This window comes from Athene cunicularia, assembly GCF_003259725.1.
Source record: "Athene cunicularia isolate RWA chromosome 1 unlocalized genomic scaffold, athCun1 chr1_part2, whole genome shotgun sequence".
Classification (NCBI taxonomy): domain Eukaryota; kingdom Metazoa; phylum Chordata; class Aves; order Strigiformes; family Strigidae; genus Athene; species Athene cunicularia.
Window position 1 is genome coordinate 28828032 of NW_020799092.1, and position 19229 is coordinate 28847260.

The 19229-nt window shown below is 46.8% G+C and overlaps 2 protein-coding genes across 2 annotated transcripts in view; both read left to right on the forward strand.

Moving 5' to 3' along the window:
• MCAT (malonyl-CoA-acyl carrier protein transacylase) lies at positions 1–1468 on the forward strand (the record flags this gene model as incomplete). Its single annotated transcript, XM_026864509.1, has 2 exons — positions 1–267; positions 493–1468. Coding segments are annotated over 2 exons (690 nt in total), but the record flags the coding sequence as incomplete, so codon positions are not given.
• Positions 1469–15169: 13701 nt separating this feature from the next.
• The window catches only part of TTLL1 (tubulin tyrosine ligase like 1), a 24715-nt gene continuing 20655 nt past the window's right edge, over positions 15170–19229 (forward strand). The window contains exon 1 of the mRNA XM_026862791.1: positions 15170–15183. The gene's annotated coding sequence lies outside the window, so the exon portion shown is untranslated. The remainder of the gene's footprint in view (positions 15184–19229) is intronic.

Genomic DNA, 19229 nt, shown 5'->3' on the forward strand with positions numbered 1-19229 from the left:
GGGCTGCCGCGCCGGGGCCCCGCTCACCGCCCGTCTCCGTCTCCCCCAGCGCTGTACGCGGTGAAGGTGCGCGCCGAGGCCATGCAGGCGGCGGCGGAGGCGGTTCCCAGCGGGATGCTCTCGGTCATCGGCCGCCCGGAGACCAATTACAGATTTGCCTGCTTGGAAGCCCGTCAGCACTGTGAATCACTGGGCATAGAGAAACCCGTGTGTGAGATCTCAAACTACTTGTTTCCAGACAGCAGAGTCATTGCAGGACACTTACAGGTACTGCTCCAGAGTAGCTGCCCCTTTAGTTGAATTTATAGTCTGTTTTTTTCAGAACTTTCCCTTTGTGCTCCTGTGTGGAAGTTACATGCAGCCTTAGTTTGTCCAAGTACAAGTGTTTGGTCTGTGGGGTGTTTTTCCAGCGTGCACTCAGGTGGTTCTCGGGGGGTGACTGAGTAAACCTGTGTCACGCAAGACTCTAACTTCCCTCTCTCCCTTCTACAGGCTTTGAAGTTTTTGCAGGAGAATGCCCAAAAATATTCCTTCATACGTACAAAAATGCTCCCGGTCAGCGGAGCGTTTCACACCAGACTGATGGAGCCAGCGGTGGAGCCGTTGGCTGAAGTCCTGAAATCGATTGAGATTCAGAAGCCGCTGGTGTGTGTCTACTCCAACGTCAGCGGGAAGAAGTACATGCACGGGGAGCACGTGCGGCAGCTGCTGGCGAGGCAGGTGGTGTCCCCCGTGATGTGGGAGCAGACCATGCACGCTGTGTACCAGAGGAGACAGGGAACAGAATTTCCTTGCACGTACGAAGTGGGGCCCGGGAGGCACCTGGGAGTCATCCTCAAAAAATGTAATTTGAAGGCCTGGAAACAGTATAACCACATAGATGCGCTGGAGGATGAGGAAGCAGCAGAGACCTAAGTAGCCTTTTGAGGGAAAATCCACGCAACATGTTTTTTCTGCCCGATTTAAAAATAACTTTGTGCTCCCGGAAGAGGAAGTCTTTTACCTTCACGGCTTCTCGTGATGAAGAGCCCCGTGTACGTCAGCGCCGCCAGCATTTTCCCTCCCCGTGTGCCTCACGCGGGAAGGGGAGAGCAATGCCCGGCTCGTCTGCGCCGGGGCTGCCACTGAGCACACCCCATAGCCGCCTGTTCGGCCTCAACCCTGTGAGCAACTTCCCCTCTCTTTGATTTTCTCCTTTTCTTAAACCCGGGGGCGGGGCCGCGGATGCAGGTTAAAGCGCTGGCGCGGGCCCCTCGGGGCGGGGGGCTGGTGGCTGCAGGGGGCGGTGGGAGCCAGGGGCCTTTGGAGCCCTCGGGGCACTGGTGGGTCCTTCGTGACACGGACTCATGGGACATTCATCTCTCAATTGACTTTGTGTCCCTGTTGCCAGGCAGCAGCCGGCCAATGTAGATGATGTTGCTTGGAACGTGATTTTCTTAAGGTTAAACTAAATAAACTATGAAGCTTTCCTTGGTATTTTTAATGCCGTGGGGTGCGTCGTTACCGGCCTGTAGCCTACGCGTGCGTGGAAGTAACGTTCCCTGCAGCGCCCAAGGGACACAGGGATGTTGTGCTGAAGGACAGAGCTCCCCAGAACGCGCCCCCTCCCCATGCTGCCTCAGAGGCTGAGCGGGCCCTCGGGGGGACTTTTCTTCACCGACAGAAAGCAGCAGCTTTAGGGACTGGGGGGGGACAGTGTTTGCCAGGGAACGGTGTAGAGGAGAGCAGGGAGGGGTTTCACAGGGCATGCTGTGGCATGACCAGAACCTTCAGCTGAACTCTTTTTTTTTTTTTTTCTTTCCAATATTTTAGTGGTACATTTAACAGATTTAGCAGAAATTTAGGATATATTACTTAAATGATCATGCACATCCTCAGTAATTCCTTGTGAAATGTAGAATAAATCCCAATTGCAGTATTAATGATGTCACAGTTTCCCATTTCTGAAAGGGAAAGCGAATTTAAAAACTGCTTCAGTTAGGCTGGACTAGTGGAGTGTGTTATTGAGTGGCTCTTCTGTGAACTCAGATCGGCCCCCAAGCCTGCCTTTGCAGTACAAATGCTGCTCTTGCCATGGGTAAACATTAACTATAGGTAAAATACAGACGAATTTGTCAGCTGCTGGACTATCACAGGCTGCCAGTTAAGGGTTGGGATTACTGTACAGAAAGTTCCTTCAGCGAAGGCCCCGGTGCTACAGGTGTTAATTATTCAGTAAAGCACACCCGGTTGTCACTAGGTGGTTAGAGTAGCTCAGCCAAATCCCATCTGTAGTATTAAACCCAAGTTACGTGCTGTCTTAGAAGTTTCTGACCACATCTACGACCAAATGTGATGTTCGTGACTTTGAAACCTGCTTTTACGATGGCTGGAACGGAGTGTGGCGTGTCAGTGGCACTAATTCTGGTTTTCATATAGTGCTTTGTAGTTTCTGGACTTTTTTTTCTTTTAATTATTTAACTTTTGTGGAAATATTGGAGATCTGTTTTCTGTTTGTACTGCTCTTGCCATAAGTTTTGTTGTTTGGTTTTTGGTTTTTTTTTCCTCATTCCACTCTGTTGCACACTTTGCCTCCAAGTAAAGCTGCTGTGGGAGAAATGTGCTAAAAATCTCGTTTGCAAACAGGGAGCATCAGATGACCTTTGCACCCTCCTCAGATGCAGAGCACCAAAGGGACGCTGGGTCCGAAGAGCACCCCGCCCTTGTGGGCCCTGTTCAGTTAGTGGGAAGAGGGACCCGTGGCCCCTGCGCGGGGGTTTGCTGTCCGGTGCAGCCTTCGAGCAGCCCCCGAGGTGCCGAGCCGGGCATTGCCTGTTGTGTCCCTGCTCACCTGCCCTTCCTGCTGCTGGAAACGTGCAGGATGATGTGTCAGGTCGGAGCGGTTCCTTCACCTGCGAACAAGAAGCAACGGGATGTGGAAAAAAAAATCAGGTGCCATAAACTCTGTCACAAGGAAGTGTGCTTAAAAAAAAAAAAAAGGAATTAAATTGGGGGGTGCTGAGCTGCAGTGCAGAGCCTGAGGACGGAGGCTCTGGGGGTTCCCCGGGGCGGGGCAGCCCGGCCGTGGCCGCGGGGCCCCTTTGTGCCCATTCCTGTCACAGAGGCTGTTGGCTTTGTGCTGCGCTCCCATCCTTGGTGCGACTGCGTTCTACACCCCGTGAGGCTGTTCTGCTCCGTACCTGCCGATGCCAAACTCCCCCTCTCGTGATTCCCTGTGTTACGTTACTAATTATTAATTGCAGGAGTGAAAAAGCGAAGCCACCCCACACAGCTCTCGGGTGGGATCCTCTTGATGGGCATTTTTACCCTTCACTAAACAATAACGTATTTGCTATCATACCGCTGTTACGGAGTTAACAGAGCAATCAGTTCTGGAACCCTGTGCTGGGTTTGGTTAGCTGGGCAGTCCTGCGGGTCAGCGTAAGGCAGGTCACCTCAGGGGCCTTCTGGGAAAAGGTGACACCGCAGCACGTGCTGCTGCTGCCGCTGCCCGAGCTCCCGGGCTGTGCTGGAGCCATCACCCTCTGCACACCTTCTCTCTGGACTTTCTTTTTTGCTCTGCATTTCAAGTCCGTCAAAGATAGTTCAAAATCCTTTACCATGAAATGGTTGAATGGAATACTCTAATTGAGCCTTTTTCTTCTTTTTTCTTTTTTTTTTTTCCCAGAAGAATTTTTTGAGACATGCAGTTAGGATTGTAGTGGGGTTTGGGCACCTCTTGTGAAAGAGGCAACACGTTCCTCACCCCACTTCACCTGGGCTGGCTTTGGCATTCGCCTCCACGGAAGGAGGGAGTCCTTCAACTTCTTGTCCCATTTGAAGCAGGGGCTCAAACCCAACGCCCTCCATTAAACACCGTATTACTGCATTTTCCTGTCTCAAAGGGGCGGCAGCGGCTCGGCCGGGCAGGAAGCAGGCATCCCCTCTGCCGAGGGGAATACCCAAACCACCACCACGCACTTTCGTTTTCTCTCGTTGAGAGTCTCTGCACAGCGAGGAGCAGCTCAGCAGCGGATCTCGAGGAGCGTTTGCTGCCAGCACAGCACAGCGCTGCCCTGATGGCCGCCGGTGGCAGGTGGGAGCGTGGGGCCCACTTGTCTCCATCCTGGAGTCTCCCTCAGTCATCCATTCCCACTAACCACCTGCCTTCCAGGAAGACATGTCATCAAAAAGATCTCTTTTTCAAATTCTTGGTTTTTTTCTGGGCAACTCAAAGTTTTACTTTGGAAAGAGGCAGAAGAATATAAAGTCCATTAGTAGTTTTCAAAAAAATTCTGGAAAAGTAATTGCTTGGCTTGAGCAGCCCTTGGGTACTGACCCAGCCAGCTTACTTGTGAGCTCCTCCTAACCACACTTTGTCCAACCATCATTTCACCTGCAAATTTGACTACCTAAGAATCAAGTGAAGCCTGTCCTGTCATCTTAGATAGCAAAATGTACAAGACAAGATACTGCAGAGACTTGGAAAAACAGTAGATAACACTGTGAAACATTCGAAGCAACAATTTAATTTTAAAAAAGTATCATGGGTTTGAATCTTTACTGTTGCTTTTACAGTGTTACAATTTTAAAGGATGTCCAGCATGCCTTCAGTCTTCCCCACATCCAGAATCTCTTTAAGAAACTCGTTTATATGAAATAGACACTTTATACTGCATTAAACACAAAAAGACAGACTTTCTCATCGCCTGGAGTCACATTTCAAAACTAGCAAGTCAGGCAGTTATCCAGCAACAACCTCCTTATTTTAAATGTTTTTCTTTTTTAAAAAAGGTATGAAACAGCAGTGACCCAGCACCAGCCTAGGTTTTAAATATAAAAGAGATTTTTATCAGTGTAAATTTGAAAAACAAACCAACTGCCACCACCTGGGTGTTAATGATTTGGTCAGAGTCCAGCAGTGACCTCTTGTCATCCTCTGCGTTAACCCCGCAGTCCGTAAGTCACGGCCCACCACAAGGCAACGAGCAGCAGGGCTGCGGGCACCAGCTTCTGGCAGAGGCAGCTGCAGGGGAGCCTCCAGACCTGCGGGGCGGGAGGGGACGGCGGTCAGAGGGGACGGACGGCGCAGGAACGCAAACACAAAACCCTGTGGGGCGCGGAGAGCAGGCCCTGTCCTCCCGTGGAAACACGCCTCGGGGGCTCGTTTTGCTGAGGGTCGTACAGGCCCCTGAAGAACCTCCCTCCTGCAGGTGCCCCCTGGTAAGGCCCCATGGCAGCAGAGCCGCCCCGGCCTAGGCCCTCGCAGCTCCTGGCGGGGGGAGGTGCCTCCCCTCCGCATGGAGCCCTCGCAGCCGCGTGGGACTTGGGTGGCTGGTGGCAGCCGTTTGGTTCACTCTATAAATGAGGAATTTCATCCTAAAAAGAAAAAACGGGGCAACGGGGGACACCAACAAACTGAGGCCTGAGCCCAAAGCGGGAGCTGCAATCGCAGGCTTGACGCACTGCCACAGGTGAGAGCTGGGCGTTGCTGTAACCTCCTTGTCAACAGAAAGGTGGGAGAAAAGGGAGAAAGCATACCCAGCTTCCATAACCAACGATCCTTTTTGTCCAGTTATTGTTCCAAATAGTTCCAAAGCTTCTTAGAACGCTTTTAATAATATTATTCCATGTCTGGAAAACACTGATGGCAACTCTTGACGATTGAAACAAACAAAAAAGGCATGAGGATAGAAAATTCATTCGAAAAATTGGCCAATAAAATACTAAGGTTTGGAAAACTACAAAAAGAAACACAGAACTCCACTATGTTCCTTCCTGAAAGTCTGTGTGTACATAGATATTTCTCTAAATATTTGGGAAGAAGATCTGGCAACTTTGTAGGGCTTTCAAAGCTCAAGGTAATTTGGTTTCAGGCTCGGAGCGGCGCGCCCCAGCTGGGGCCGAAGCTGCTCCCCTCCGAGCTGTGCCCAGGAGCAGGGTGGGAGAGATCTGCCCTCTCCGAGGCTGCAGCCGCCGTCTGTCCTCTCCCCAGAGCCAGCAGAGGGGAGGCGGGACAGCACGAGTGCCCAGGGTGCAGGCAGGGAGGAGCTGTCTCAGGTGAGGACAAGGCTGTGTGTGGGTTATCCCCAGTGACCCACTCCACCACAACCCGCCAGCTCTCAGAGAGAACAGGAGACTCAAACTAGTCCGCGCATGGTGGGTTATCAACGTGCAGTAACATGCTGACCCCCGAGGCATCGCACTCACTAGGCCACAGACCTCTCATGGCTCAGTTGTGCTTAAAGGCACTGTCTAGCCTAGAAAACACTGTGCTACTGCGATATTGTACACACCAAGGAACTAAGTCTTTGCCTGTAAAGGGCCACAGTCTGTGGAAACAGTGTACACCGTAAAGCTCTTCTGTGTAAAACAAAGCTGCAGCATCTGCTTTGGGGGTTCTAGCTTCTGTATGAAGTAGCAGTAGTAGCAATAAAATTGTTTACTTTGTGCGCAGAAGCGTTATTGTTTCTCTCATAAACCATTACCATTTATCTCTCTAACGGTTTGTAGAAGGACCCGAGGACTGAGAGGGCCGGGGGGTGCCTTACCCGCGGGCCAGGTGAAGCAGCGTGTCCTCCATCTTCCTGTGGTACATCCTGTCGAAGTCGTCCCCGATCAGGGCCAGCTGGTGGCCGACCTGGGTGGCGGAGCTGCAGGGCGTTGGGGAAGTCACGTTAGAGGGAGGGAAATCCTGCAACGGCTCTGCCCTGGAAACCACCCGCAAAGGCCAGGCAGTGACCCCCAACCGCCAGACCAAGCTGGGCACGCACAAAGCAAAATGTTAAGGTGGGTTTTTTTCCTCATGGTTTTATTGATTAGGCATCTTATGCCTATATTTATATGCGTAAAGTGTTTCGATGTTTTCATAAAAAGCTGCGTATCTGGCATTTTAGGAAAAACATATTGGGTTTTTAGGTGTCATTTCTTTATTCAAGGCAATAGAATTCTGGTTTGGGGATTTTATTCCCCCTCCAAGTCAAACTACTGAAGCAGCCTTCCCGCTGGACCTCTCAGTGTTCCATCTCACGTCTCAGCTGCCTTTGTCACCTGACAAGTTTACTCCAGGGGTTTCCATAGGGCAGTGGGGGTCTCCAGCTAGTAGGTGGTGCCAGGCTATGAACTGACCAAAACTTCAAGGCTCTTAGGGAGGTCCTGGGGCGTGCAGAGCCTTAAACTACAACGCCTGGGGCACATGTTCATGCCAAAAACCAGTTATGCTTTCCTGATGAAAATTTCCAATTAGATTTAGCTTCTCTCAGACACTCATCCTTTTTTTTTTTTTTTGGTGGAAAAATAATATGACTAAACGTTTTTATGTTAACTTGTATTTCTGCTGAGATCTGTTTATGAGATCATCTGAATAGTAAGTAGGCTTAAGAGCTTAATTCTAGAGATCTGCTTAAAAAAACTTGGGCTTGGTTTGGTCAGTCCAACAACAAAAAAAAACCACAGAAAGGAATTTTTGCAGACGGGGGAAAGGCAGCCCCTGACTCTTGAACTGGAAAAAATGTACATATGGGATTAAGAAAAACCCAAAGCAGCACTATCAGTTTGTTGGGAGAGGCGCCTAGAGAATTATGTAAAAATGGTTTCCTCAGCTGCTTGCTCTAACAGGTGGGTTTCTAATGAAGAGCCACATCTGTGTCCCTGTGCAGGATAAAAAACTTACAGCCATTTAATGCAGCATAATCTTCCTGGTCAGTGCTAAACACTGCAGGTTATCTGCACTTGCATCTATTCCATTTCCAATAGTATCCACTCTGATTATTTGGCTTAGCAAAGTCTTCTGGAAAGTCTGGGGGGTTGTATTGGGGGGGAGGAGAGGGAGGACAGAAGGAGCATTAATGCAGCATGATACCTGATATTAAACTCCATTTGCTCTGTGGTGTCTGGAATTGTTTGGAGGTTACTGTAGGTTTCCTCTTCTGGTGCTCCATTGGGGTAGCTGGAGACAACAAAGTGCCTGGGGATTCTCCTTGTTTGGGACATCTTACTCTGCAACGAGTCATGAAAGATAACCCTGTGGCTTCTGGTAACACAAGGGCTTTTCAGTTTAGATGGAAATTGTTTGAAGCGCTCTTATAGTTACCCTTTTTACTTCTCCAATCAGAACGCAAGCGTTGCTAAGATACCTATTTTGAGAGTAGTCAAAGGAAAGTTTCAGTGACCCAACAGATGTACAGCAGTTCAAACACGCAACATTTAGATGGCTGCTGCTTCCTATTGGCTCAGAACAGCCTAGAAATTGGAAAATTTAGATAAATATAGCTAGTGTAGATAAGTATAGTTTTTCAGTAGTTTCACTGATTACAAGATGCTCTCCTGTGCTGTCTGCAGTGACCTGCCTGGCATTAAATCAGTCCAGCTGATGGAGATCCCCGGGCAGCAAAGTACCTAAACCAGACAACTTGAACAGGTTTTCCTAATCTTTACTTTAGGTCCGAGTTTATGCACCTTCTTTAGCTAGAGGCCGCTGCCAGGGAAGTTATGAGCGGCTCACCATAGGAATAGGATATAACAAAGATGTAAACAGATGAATAGCTGTACAAATGGAAGAGTGGACGGGAAGAACCACCAAACCCAGTGGAGGTGCCTGCTCATACCGTGGGAAAGTCACCCATGAGCAGTAGCCAGCACCTCACAGGAGGTGGTTCTCTTCTCAGTGAAATCAGTGGCAACACCTAGCAGGTTCCAGCGCAAGCGGCACATCTCTCATAGCACCAGTGTTTGGATAACACTTCCCTGAAAGCACCAAAGAGGTTCAGTTCACCAGCAGCAGAGCTTGGAGCGGAGCTGATGTTTTTGTAGCCATTACGATTGTTTTGTTTGGCTTATCAGGAGAAATGACATCAGAGCTGTGGATGGGGATTATTCCAGCCTCCACACAGGCCCTTGGGCAGGTAACGCTCCTCCTGCCCCTCGGACATTTGCTGCAGCAGAAGGCTCTGCCCGTTGTCTTGAGACTGCCTGATGATTAACTTCATGACAGTCTTCTGGAGACACTCTGGTTTTATCTGGCATGTTTTAGGCCAGCTCTTTTATCATCTCTTTGTTTCCCAGCTCCACCATTATAGAACTGACCCCCTTTGTTGGTGGGGTGAGCTCAGACAGCAGGGAAGGGGATTTCCCCGAGCTGGATTCCTTTCTCCTTTCCAGCACGCTCTCTGTGGGTCAAATGAATAAATCTCATGTGAAATATTCCCAGAGATGGAGCTAAACCAAGCAGAAGGTATCTGTCATAATGCTGCCTGGCAGGGATTCAGTTTGCCACATTTCTGCACTCCTGTAAACACTTTTTCTTAAGTTTTACACTGGGGATGAGGTTGGAGCCTTTGCACACTGAGGGAGCCTTGATCTTCTTTCAATATTTAGGTGAAATTTACATTTTCCACAAAGGAAAGTTTTTAATAATTAATGTGTGTACATTATTGCATAAGCAAGCACACAGAAACGTGACACAATTCTGATAAATAAATAAATGTGATAAATAAACAGAAAATATACTCGATCTGCAGAAGTGGAGGCTCCTCTTTCCAGTGTTTAATGTGGCTGGGGCAAAGCATGCTACGGACTGGTTCCTGCTGGGTAGGTATTACCATGTGCATACGGTTTGTAGCTTAATACTCTGGGTTTTTTCCTTCTATCGTAGTGTTTCTGCTTTACTCGTATAGATGTTTATAATCTAGGATTGTAAATATATCCCGATTTCCAAGGAGCAGTGTAGTTTAGCAGTGACAAAGAGGAGCTGGGGTCAGGCCTTGGGACTCCTGCTGCAACCACGGTGAGGGAGCCGCCGACCGGCCTGTTCCTGAGGGGAGGTGCCACAGTCCTTGCTTCCTAGGGGCCACCTGTGACTTTGTGTGTAAGTGCAGCAGAACCCAAACAGACATTACAGGTGAGTTAAAAGGCTTAATAAGGTCATCTTTTCAAAAATAGAGAGACGGTTTAGGTGCTGTATTTGCTTCAAGAGATTCCCTGTCCTGTTTTAAACACTTCTTTATGTGCTGCTGTATGTCTCTCTCCACAGTCTAAACAAAAATAATTAAAAAAAGGATAACGTCCATAGAGGGACTTTGGGCATTCCAGAATCATACCTGATATCCAGACACCCAGACACCGCGAGCTGACACTCTGAGACAGCTGCCAAGGCTCCATACGTACCCCGCAGCGAAGCTGTATCACGTTAAATAAAGCCATATTCACTGGGGCAGATACTTAAACCCACTCTTCCCTTTCCCAGGGGAACATCCAGACCAGTGGACTACTGGGTGCAGTGGTGGCCAACGGCTGATCCCATTCCCACAAGCACATCCCTGTCTGGTTTTGGCCCAGCCCCGAAGAGAGACATTCGCTGTTGCAGTACGGGCTGGACGGCCCAGGGCAGTGCCTGGTCTGAGAAGTCCACCAGAGCTCAGGCAGGAGCTCCGAGGGGTCCCCAAGGTCCGTGAATGAGAATCTGGGAATGGCTGAGCAAGGTTTGGAGGATCCCAGGGACACCTGGACATCCAACGTGACAGTCCTCTGGAGGCAGTTAGAAGTCGTCAAAGCACACAGCATTGGCCTGTGGAGGTTAAAGACCCCAGCTGTGTGTCACAGGTCCGAAGTCAACACCTAGATGTGCAGGGACATACCCCCATGGCCTGTGGGCACCACAGGGAGAGTCAAACCATTGGAAATGTGTTAATCGTGTTTTCTCACAGCTTACAGAGTTGTTAAAAGTGCCTAGTGAAACAAAGACTACAGTGGATAAAATGTATTAAAACCCAGCATAAAAAGTCAGCTATTGCACATGCATATTAACTATTCTTAGCCTTTACAACCATGCATTGTGAAAGAAAAAAAAAAACAAACTAAAAAGAGCTATTTTCTTTTTCTGTCTTTTTTTTTTTTTTTTTTTTTTTCATTTTTAGACTAGATGCTAGTTTCACATTCACGGGGCTACACAATGGGAATGTCTATATCTGTGAGAGATGAAAACTGCCTTCTGAAAAAGGCCTATAATAAGTCAATACACTGCAGAGCACAGACATGTAAACAAACCATACAATACCAGGACAAAAGCCCAAAGCACAACATATGCCACCTCACACCTGTTCTGATAATACCTTCCTCCCACGGGCTAAAAAAGAAACTGTCATAGCTGCTGGGTCATACTGTCCCCTGCAGCCTCAGCTGCAGCCTGGTATGCTGCCTTTGCCCACCAAGTGGTCTCTGTGAAGGGGCGATCCAGCCAAGAGGGGATTTATCACGTGTTTCACGGGACAGAGGCTGTGGGGCAAAGGCACTCTGGTAGGGCCACTCTCTTGAAGATGTACAAGATGGGTCTAATTTAGTTTCAGAGTAAAGCTTAGCAGTTGCCGCCCTGGCAAGGAAGGAACAAATTGAGACTACTTACTGATTTCTGTCATCTTTTCAAAAATCTAAAAATGGGTGCATATAGAAATGCACAAGAAAGCTGCATTAGTATGGGCCTGTTTGGATCTGTGCAGAGCTGGGCCAGAGCACCGTGTATCCTGCTCCACAGGCCCTTCTGGTTCTCCAAAGCAGTGTGTGTTATTCTTCTACCACCCACCTCCTGCTTTCTCTCATTTATACAAAAAGCAAAGGCAAAGTGATTTGGTTTACAGAACCCAAGAGGCCGTATGTGTGCGTGAGCAACGGCTCCTCACTGACGAGCAGCCCCGGCGCGGCCTGGCGGGAGGCGTAGGCACGGTCCCCGCTGGGGACAGAGCCTTCCCAAACCACCCGCCAGAGCAAACTGCTCGTGCTGCTCTCTGAGGCTTTGACCGAGCAAGCCAAAAGCTTAGCTTCAACGGTGAAATGCCTTCAGCAGAATAAATAATGTATTTCAAGTTAAATACATACTTCATGTTTTGCTGAACAGAGGCCTAGGTCCAAATTTTAAAAAGCAGCCCTCTAAATGCCCAATTATATGATGGAAACTACAGCTTTTTATGAACACAGTTACAAATGAATAATGAAGCATCCTCTGTAGAAGGAGTATGTTGATGCTGTCTTTGCTTTGCATTAGTCAGTTTTTTCTATTTGTGTCTTTTTTTACCTAACAAAAGAGAACAGAAAGTCTTCTTGTAAAAGGAAGGTGTTGCTAAACCAAGTATGCTGCAGGTGAGTTGGGGAAGGCGAAACGTCCTGAAATTTCCTTGTAGCCAGTTCAGTCAGATTTGCTGTGGTAATATTTTTTAAGAACACAGGCACAATGATACTTCTGCATAATGCACTAAATGTATTAATGATAGTTTATGTATCATCTTTATATATTGTATGACTTATCTATAGTATCATTTATGTGCACTTTATGTCTTGCACACACGATCTTACGTATTTTATGCAGACATGACATGGTAAAGCTACTAATAATTACAATAGGTAATTTAGTATGTTTTAAAGCTGGTTATGAAAATAGAAAACTACTACTGATAATCTAATTCCAATGTTCAGGCTCAAAATTCTCAGCACCTACCTACATAAATATGGATTGCCAGATAGGACCCTCATCCTTTACCCCCACGGTATCAAGGCACATCTCAACCTGTTTCAGATTCTACCAGCTGCCCATGCAAACTAAATTTAAATGAAAAACAAACAGAGGCTTGGTTGTTTGCATATATACCTCCAATCCATAGCCAACTCTTTCAAAACATGACATCATCCTCACTGTTGCAAATACAAATCTCTATGCTGTTTTACAAGGACAAATCTTTGATAAAACGACCAAAGATTAAAGGGCTACTTAAGGTTTCAGAGCAACAGGAATATTGGACAGCCGGGGTGCCGCAGCAAGGAAGAATACACTCTTGTTTAGGTTCCGGGCTCTCCTCTGAGCCCGGCCAGCTCAGCAGCAGTTGCCCTGGGCTGCTGACCCTCCTCCCCTGCAGGCCAGGAGCCGTGGGCCACACAGCCCTGCCTGCAGGGAATCTCTGCCCCTCCCCAGGGCCGCAGCTCCTGGCAGAGAATCGCGAGGTGCCGTCGGCAACCTCAGCTGCTCTTAGAAGGCGAGGGGTGAAGACGCCATCACTCGCTGTTGAATAGTGCGGGTTAGTTAACCCAGGTTGCTGGATTAACTCTTAAACCAGTATCAGGTCAAGGAGCAAAGATAAATTAATTCTTTGTCTTATACTGTGTTCCCAGTCAGCTTAACATCAATGACCTTGGAGACTGTTTACACATAAACACTCCTTAATATTGCCTCAAACAGCTATTAAAGGCACACTTCTGTAAATCTAAAAAATACTCGCTCTACTTCTTACATTTTATTCCATTTACGTTTTTATGGTCAACAAGTCAGAGAACTTGCCTTCACCGGGAATTTAACGCAGGCTCTCTCACCTCAAAACAGGATAGGAATGAATCATTTGATTATCTTTAAAAATAAAGAATGTACTCCCTAAGCAAGTCCTATGACCTCACTAGTGAAAGAAATGCATACAGCAGACTTTAAACGGAGGAAACCTTTTGAAGTAAAGAGCTCAAACAGGTATTTTCTATTTCAGTCTCTGCTGAAGACTTTTAAGGGGCCCTGATTAAAATTCTGAGTCAAGACTTCAAGAATCTCTCAAGATTTTTATGCATCATCAGAATTTGCATGTTGTCTGTTAGAGAACTCAAAGAGCACCAGTCCTTACTGCAATGTTTAATATGTGACTGTAGAGAACAAGAGGTTTCCACCTTAAAAGGTAGCCAGTACAGTCATGTCCACATTAAAAAGCCATGATTTGGTAAGCCTACAAAGTATCATTTTCCCTGAAGAGTCTACTGATTCTTCAGTGTTCACAAGCCTATTTCACCAGCTTCTGAATACTCAAAGAAGCGAGGGGGTCGTCTGCTTTTGTTAAAAGGAAAACATTAAATTCCCAAGAAGTTTTATGGGCAGAACTAAGAACATTGAAGAGAAAAATGTATCGATACCAAACTGAAACTAACCATTTCTATTTAAAAGAAAACTAACTCTTTTTTCTCCCAAACTCAGATTTGTGTTTTGTGACACCCCCGTGTATCTCGGGGATGTCGCCTTTGTCCTACTTGTTCACAAAGAGTTAAGGTTTAGCTTAAGTCAGAAAGCTTCTGCTCTAACATTTACATGTCCTTTTCAAACCATCTTCTGCCCTTTGCACTTCTCAGTCTCACCAAAAGGTGAAGATTCTTTTATAATAAATAAGAATTTGTTTAAAATTGTTACTTGAATTGCCAAGTTGTAGGAGGTAAGTATGACAATGTATGTAGTTTAACAATCCATCAATCAGCCACAAAGCTATGGAAAATGTTTCTTTGTTCACATTTCTAATTCTAAAATTTTGTATCTTAGATTTTTTATTTTTGAAACCTCCTAAAATGTCACGTGGGTAGAAAAGTTACTGGTAGTCAGAAAAGTTCATGCAATTCTCATAATTATTAATACATAATAAAATTGAATACTTCAATGTGACATTAGCATCCATTCAATCAAATTAAGAAAAAAAAATAATCTGATGTACATAAGGGACCTTGTTCTACCATCCCATCCACCTGAAGGAGGAAGTACCTTCAAGGAACCTGCTGGCATCTCAGCAAGCAGCTCCCAGAACTCCTGCCTTGGTATTAAATTCAGGATTGGAGGATACTGATCACCAAAATCACAGTCTATTAAAATACTGAGGCAGATGCTTTGCTCTATCAGACCAAATAACAGTGTTAATTTAAGCACGATCTTAAAGAGCTGGCCCATGTGGGGTAGCTGTGGGCTGCTGTTTTCCCTCACCCGCTTGCCCTGCACTGCGCAGCACGGCACAGGCGCTGGCACCTGGCACCTGCCTCCCTCTCGTCTAGCAGGGACACTTCAATGGACTTGTGGTCAGAAAACTCAGCATCTTCCAAGACCTTTGGTGGTCTCCTCCTGCAGGGCCTCTGAGATCACCCCTACTGCTGCCGGCTTGGGAAGGTGAGAGAAACTGTTGATCTGCAGGTACAGTGTAACCGTAAGTCTAAGAACTCAGATTTCACTCACTCCTTATGCTGCCTTTCTTGTTCTGTGTGCCAGTATACAGAATTAAAATGCCACGCTGTTCTCAGTTTTACTTAGGCTTCCTGTACTGGTAAAACGCTGATAGTAACAGTGTTACAAACACTGCAATAAAATGACTACGACTTAAAATCTAGTTCAACTACCATGATTTTAGTGGTGTTTTTACATAAAAGAATGACCACGTTACCATTGGTGAGGTATAGTCCACAATCTTGCAGACAGTGTAACCAGCAATAAAAATAGGGTGTCTTATTAAACTGATCATATGTATGAAACGACTGTGAAGAGCAAACGAAGAAGGTTTCATGCACAGGACTTGTCTTGCCCCGATACAGCACTGTATTTCTACAAGCACAATGTGTTCTTCACTCATTTTCTTTTTGTAGATTTGTAGCCCTTACTCATACAATTTTTAATTTCGGTATTTGGTTTCCTAGTTTCAGTTCAGATCCGTACTGCTTTAGGAGGGGTTTTACTAGTCCCTTTGGTAACCGCGGGATCAAGCTCACGGGTCATGCCCTGCTCCCACAAGCTCTTGCTCTGGCTACCAGGCTGTCACCCCGCAGGACCTGAGTGCATTCACTTTTTCTTAGTCATCTCTAAATAGTCTTATGGTCAATGGCCTATCGATACAAAAATACTTAAAAAGAGCTATCACAGACACATACTGACCAGATGAAGCAGACAATTCTCTTAAATTTCTCCTTTTAGAGAGACAGGGTCTCTACAGCAGTGATATTTTGACATCAGAAGAGATCAAATACTTTGAAGAAACATTGATTTTCTTCTTCGTTATACTCAGCCCTAACTCCCATTCAACTGACATGCATTAAATGGGAAAAAAAAAAAAAAATCACAGACCCACAATACGTTAACTCAAAATAACTTTGTCCATGTACCAGTGAAAGAAAATTCTAATGGAGCCCATCCTGCCTTCATATTACACATACGTAGCCTAGAGAAGCAGATGCAGGCTAATGCACACTTTGCAATTTAAACACCTAAAAACCTGCTTAATCACAGAACTCGCCACGATCCCATAATCGTTCCTCATGAAATGACTTAAACGCTGATGAGCACTCCCTGCCGTACGGATTTCTTTACCCACCTCTGCTGTCACACATTCCTGTTACCAGTAGCGCCGTGGTGAGGGTATACAGACCGAGAAAACGCGTTCGGCTGGAGCATTTAGAAATGTTTATGGGCGGCACGCTTTGCCGTACACCTCGGACTGACTCTGAGGGCTTATTTCCTGCTTTGCTGAGAGTGAAAGTACACGTACCCGGCTCCTCATTTGCTTGGAAGGCGGCAGATGAGCACAGAGCGCACAGGTCCCGCGGCAGCGCTGAGCAGCCGGCGCTGAGCACCGGACGGCTCCGCTCCCCTCCGAGCGCGCTGGCTGCGGGCTTCGGCGTGGGCCGGGGTTTGGTGCTGCTCAGGAATCCCTTTGGGCTTCGCTACGTACTCCGTAATTAAAGATAGTTTCTCACATGGTAGGTATGTTGCGGTGTTGCTCGCCGAGGGGCAGGTTTTCCGCTCAGCGGAAGCAAATGACCTCAGCTGTGCCGCAGCCCTGCGGGGGCACCTGGGCACGGAGGGCGCGGGGCAGGGGGCGGGAGAAGCGCTCCGGGCAGCACCCGGGGGTTAACGAGAGCCAGAGCCACCAAACCACCGACCGCTTGCCCATGAGGTCATGGGGCTTCCAGGGTTTTTCTTTTGCGCTGCTGCTAACAGCGAGGCGACTGACAGGGTCCCTATGGCCCGTCCAGGGAGCGCAGCCTGTGCAGCAGAGAACCAAAACCTCCTGGTGCTCCACGCTCTATTGTCATGTCAAACAAGGGACTTTATCAGGTAATGCCTGAGAGCGGACTTTGCCCTCTGTTTATAGTATGATTTCATCTCTCTGTGAGGGAAGGTAAACAGCAGAAGCAGAAGGGCAGCACAGATACAGCACTCCGCCCGAGGCCGGGATGTCCACAGACTGTGGTGGCTCAGTTTTCAGAAGCAGGGAAGTGCTCGCGTGTGTCTGTGTGTGTTCACTTACTCAAACCACTTCTTTTCGCGCCATGCGTAATAATCCTCCTTGTAACATGGATGTTTTTCTCTCATCTTCTGAGCTGCATACGTGAGGCTTACTCATCTGTAAAATGGACATGACAATGCTTATCTTCCAACTCATGCCAAGGACCGTGCCGTGAGGATGGTGTTTACATTTACACGTGCAATAGGCCAGATGAAAATTGCCTCGAAAGTACAATAAAAGGGAAATTAACCTCAGTGATATCACGTCTCGACAAGACTTTGTCCTATTTACCAATCCTGATATTTCAATTTTCGTATTTACTTTGCTTCAAATCAATAATGGTTCCTCTCTCGAAACCAGGATTAATTTTGCACATACAGGTAATTTGCTTAATTCAGTCAGTTGACTCAATCTTAGAATCAAATACGTAAATGTCATCATTAGGGTGATTTCTGTTACAATGATAGCACGCTGACGCTGCTACAGAATTTTCTGATACAGTAATTGTTACTGAGCTGCTGTCAAATGCTCCCCAGCTTCCCCTGTTGCAACAATTATGATACAAAGTGGAAATGCATTAATATTAAAAAATACAGTATCTATTATTAGCTGTGATCTAATACTGTTGATGTAATTTTCAGAGAGACGGTGAACCAGCAGCTTTTTATATTATGGAACTATAACCTTCAATTAAGGACTGCTGAATTAAGCTAAAAGATTCTTACGTTAAAAAACCCAAACAACTGTTTCTGTCCTTAATGAATTATTAAACACATTTAAAAAGTGGCACTTTTACAGCTTTCCCCTGAGGTATGATAAAAGGATTGGTAGCAAGAAGAAGATTCAGGTTCAGTTTTCTTGCTGCCAGCTGTCAGAGCAGACGTACCCTCTTGGTTGACAGAAGGCTGTGAAGGTTGCTCCACACTCTCATCTGCTGCCGGAGGGACTGTAGTGCCAGGAAATTTCCACTGCACGTGACCGAAGGAAGATACACTGCATTTTGTGGCTGCTTTCATAGTTAAACTAGGGAATATTTAATAGCTCCAGTTATATTAATTATTAACATATGATATTATTAATTATATGAACATTATATATTTATATAAGGATAAATTAAATTTATACATATAATATTGAATATTATTAAATGCAACTGTTTAGTTGTAGGTGCATCCTTGAAATGGAGCCTATTACCATAGAATGATCTGGTAAATCATAAAGCATATTTATTATATTCATATTATTTGTGAAATTAAACCTCCTAGGGAATATAATTTGTATCAGAGTTATTTGGTGTACAGCAACACACTGCTAACTACTTATTTTGGCTTGATGGATCCATTTCTTTACTAAGTAATGTGTCTTACAGAATTAATAATTTATTTCACCTTTATTTTTTTCCTCAGAGACTCTTCAAATCTCTGGAGTTCATTATATAATACCTTATTGTTTTGTATTGAGCCCATCACAAAATGTCAGTAACCTTAACATATGTCAGGTGTCTTAACATAATCTCTCATTTTGGAAGGAATTTTGTATGCTGTCAGGCTTCTCTACACAGGTGCTAATGCCTTAACTTCTTGGGTTCTATTTCACCCAGTTTTTGTGGTGAATTACAGTTGTCGGTCATTTTGGGGAAAATTTGCACACTTCCTCAGAACAGCATCAATACAAAGATATTCCTACAGCCATGGGGTGACGAACCTCTTAGCACCCAACGCATTCAAACAGGGACTCGAGCTTTGGCATCTGAGTGACCTGGGTTGTTTTAGCTATTCTGGGAACATCTTGGTCTGTTTTGTCAAAAACTTCCACAAACCTCTGTTTACTCACGAACAGATGTCTGCCGGGGACTTTTTTTCTGACAACGGGCCAGACCCAGGCCACAGGGGCTGAAGATCCCAGGCCCCGTGGCTGATGGTGGGAGGGCCGGGCAGTTTCAGGGCCCTCCCGCCAGGCTCGCAGCACGCTGAGAGCGACGGAAAAGGGCGGGCGAGGCCAAGGCCCGGCACAGGCCGCATAGGGAACACGTCCCTTGCCTTCGGGGCGTGCCCCGGCGAACACCCTCGGCACCCTCTTCCCTCGCAGCGCTGCTGCCGGGAGTCTGGGCTGACTCACAAGATGGCCGCCGGCCCCCGCGGCCCGCGCAGCCGCTCGCAGGGCGGGGCCGCCGCGCGTCTCCTTAGCAACCGAGCTCCCGCCGCC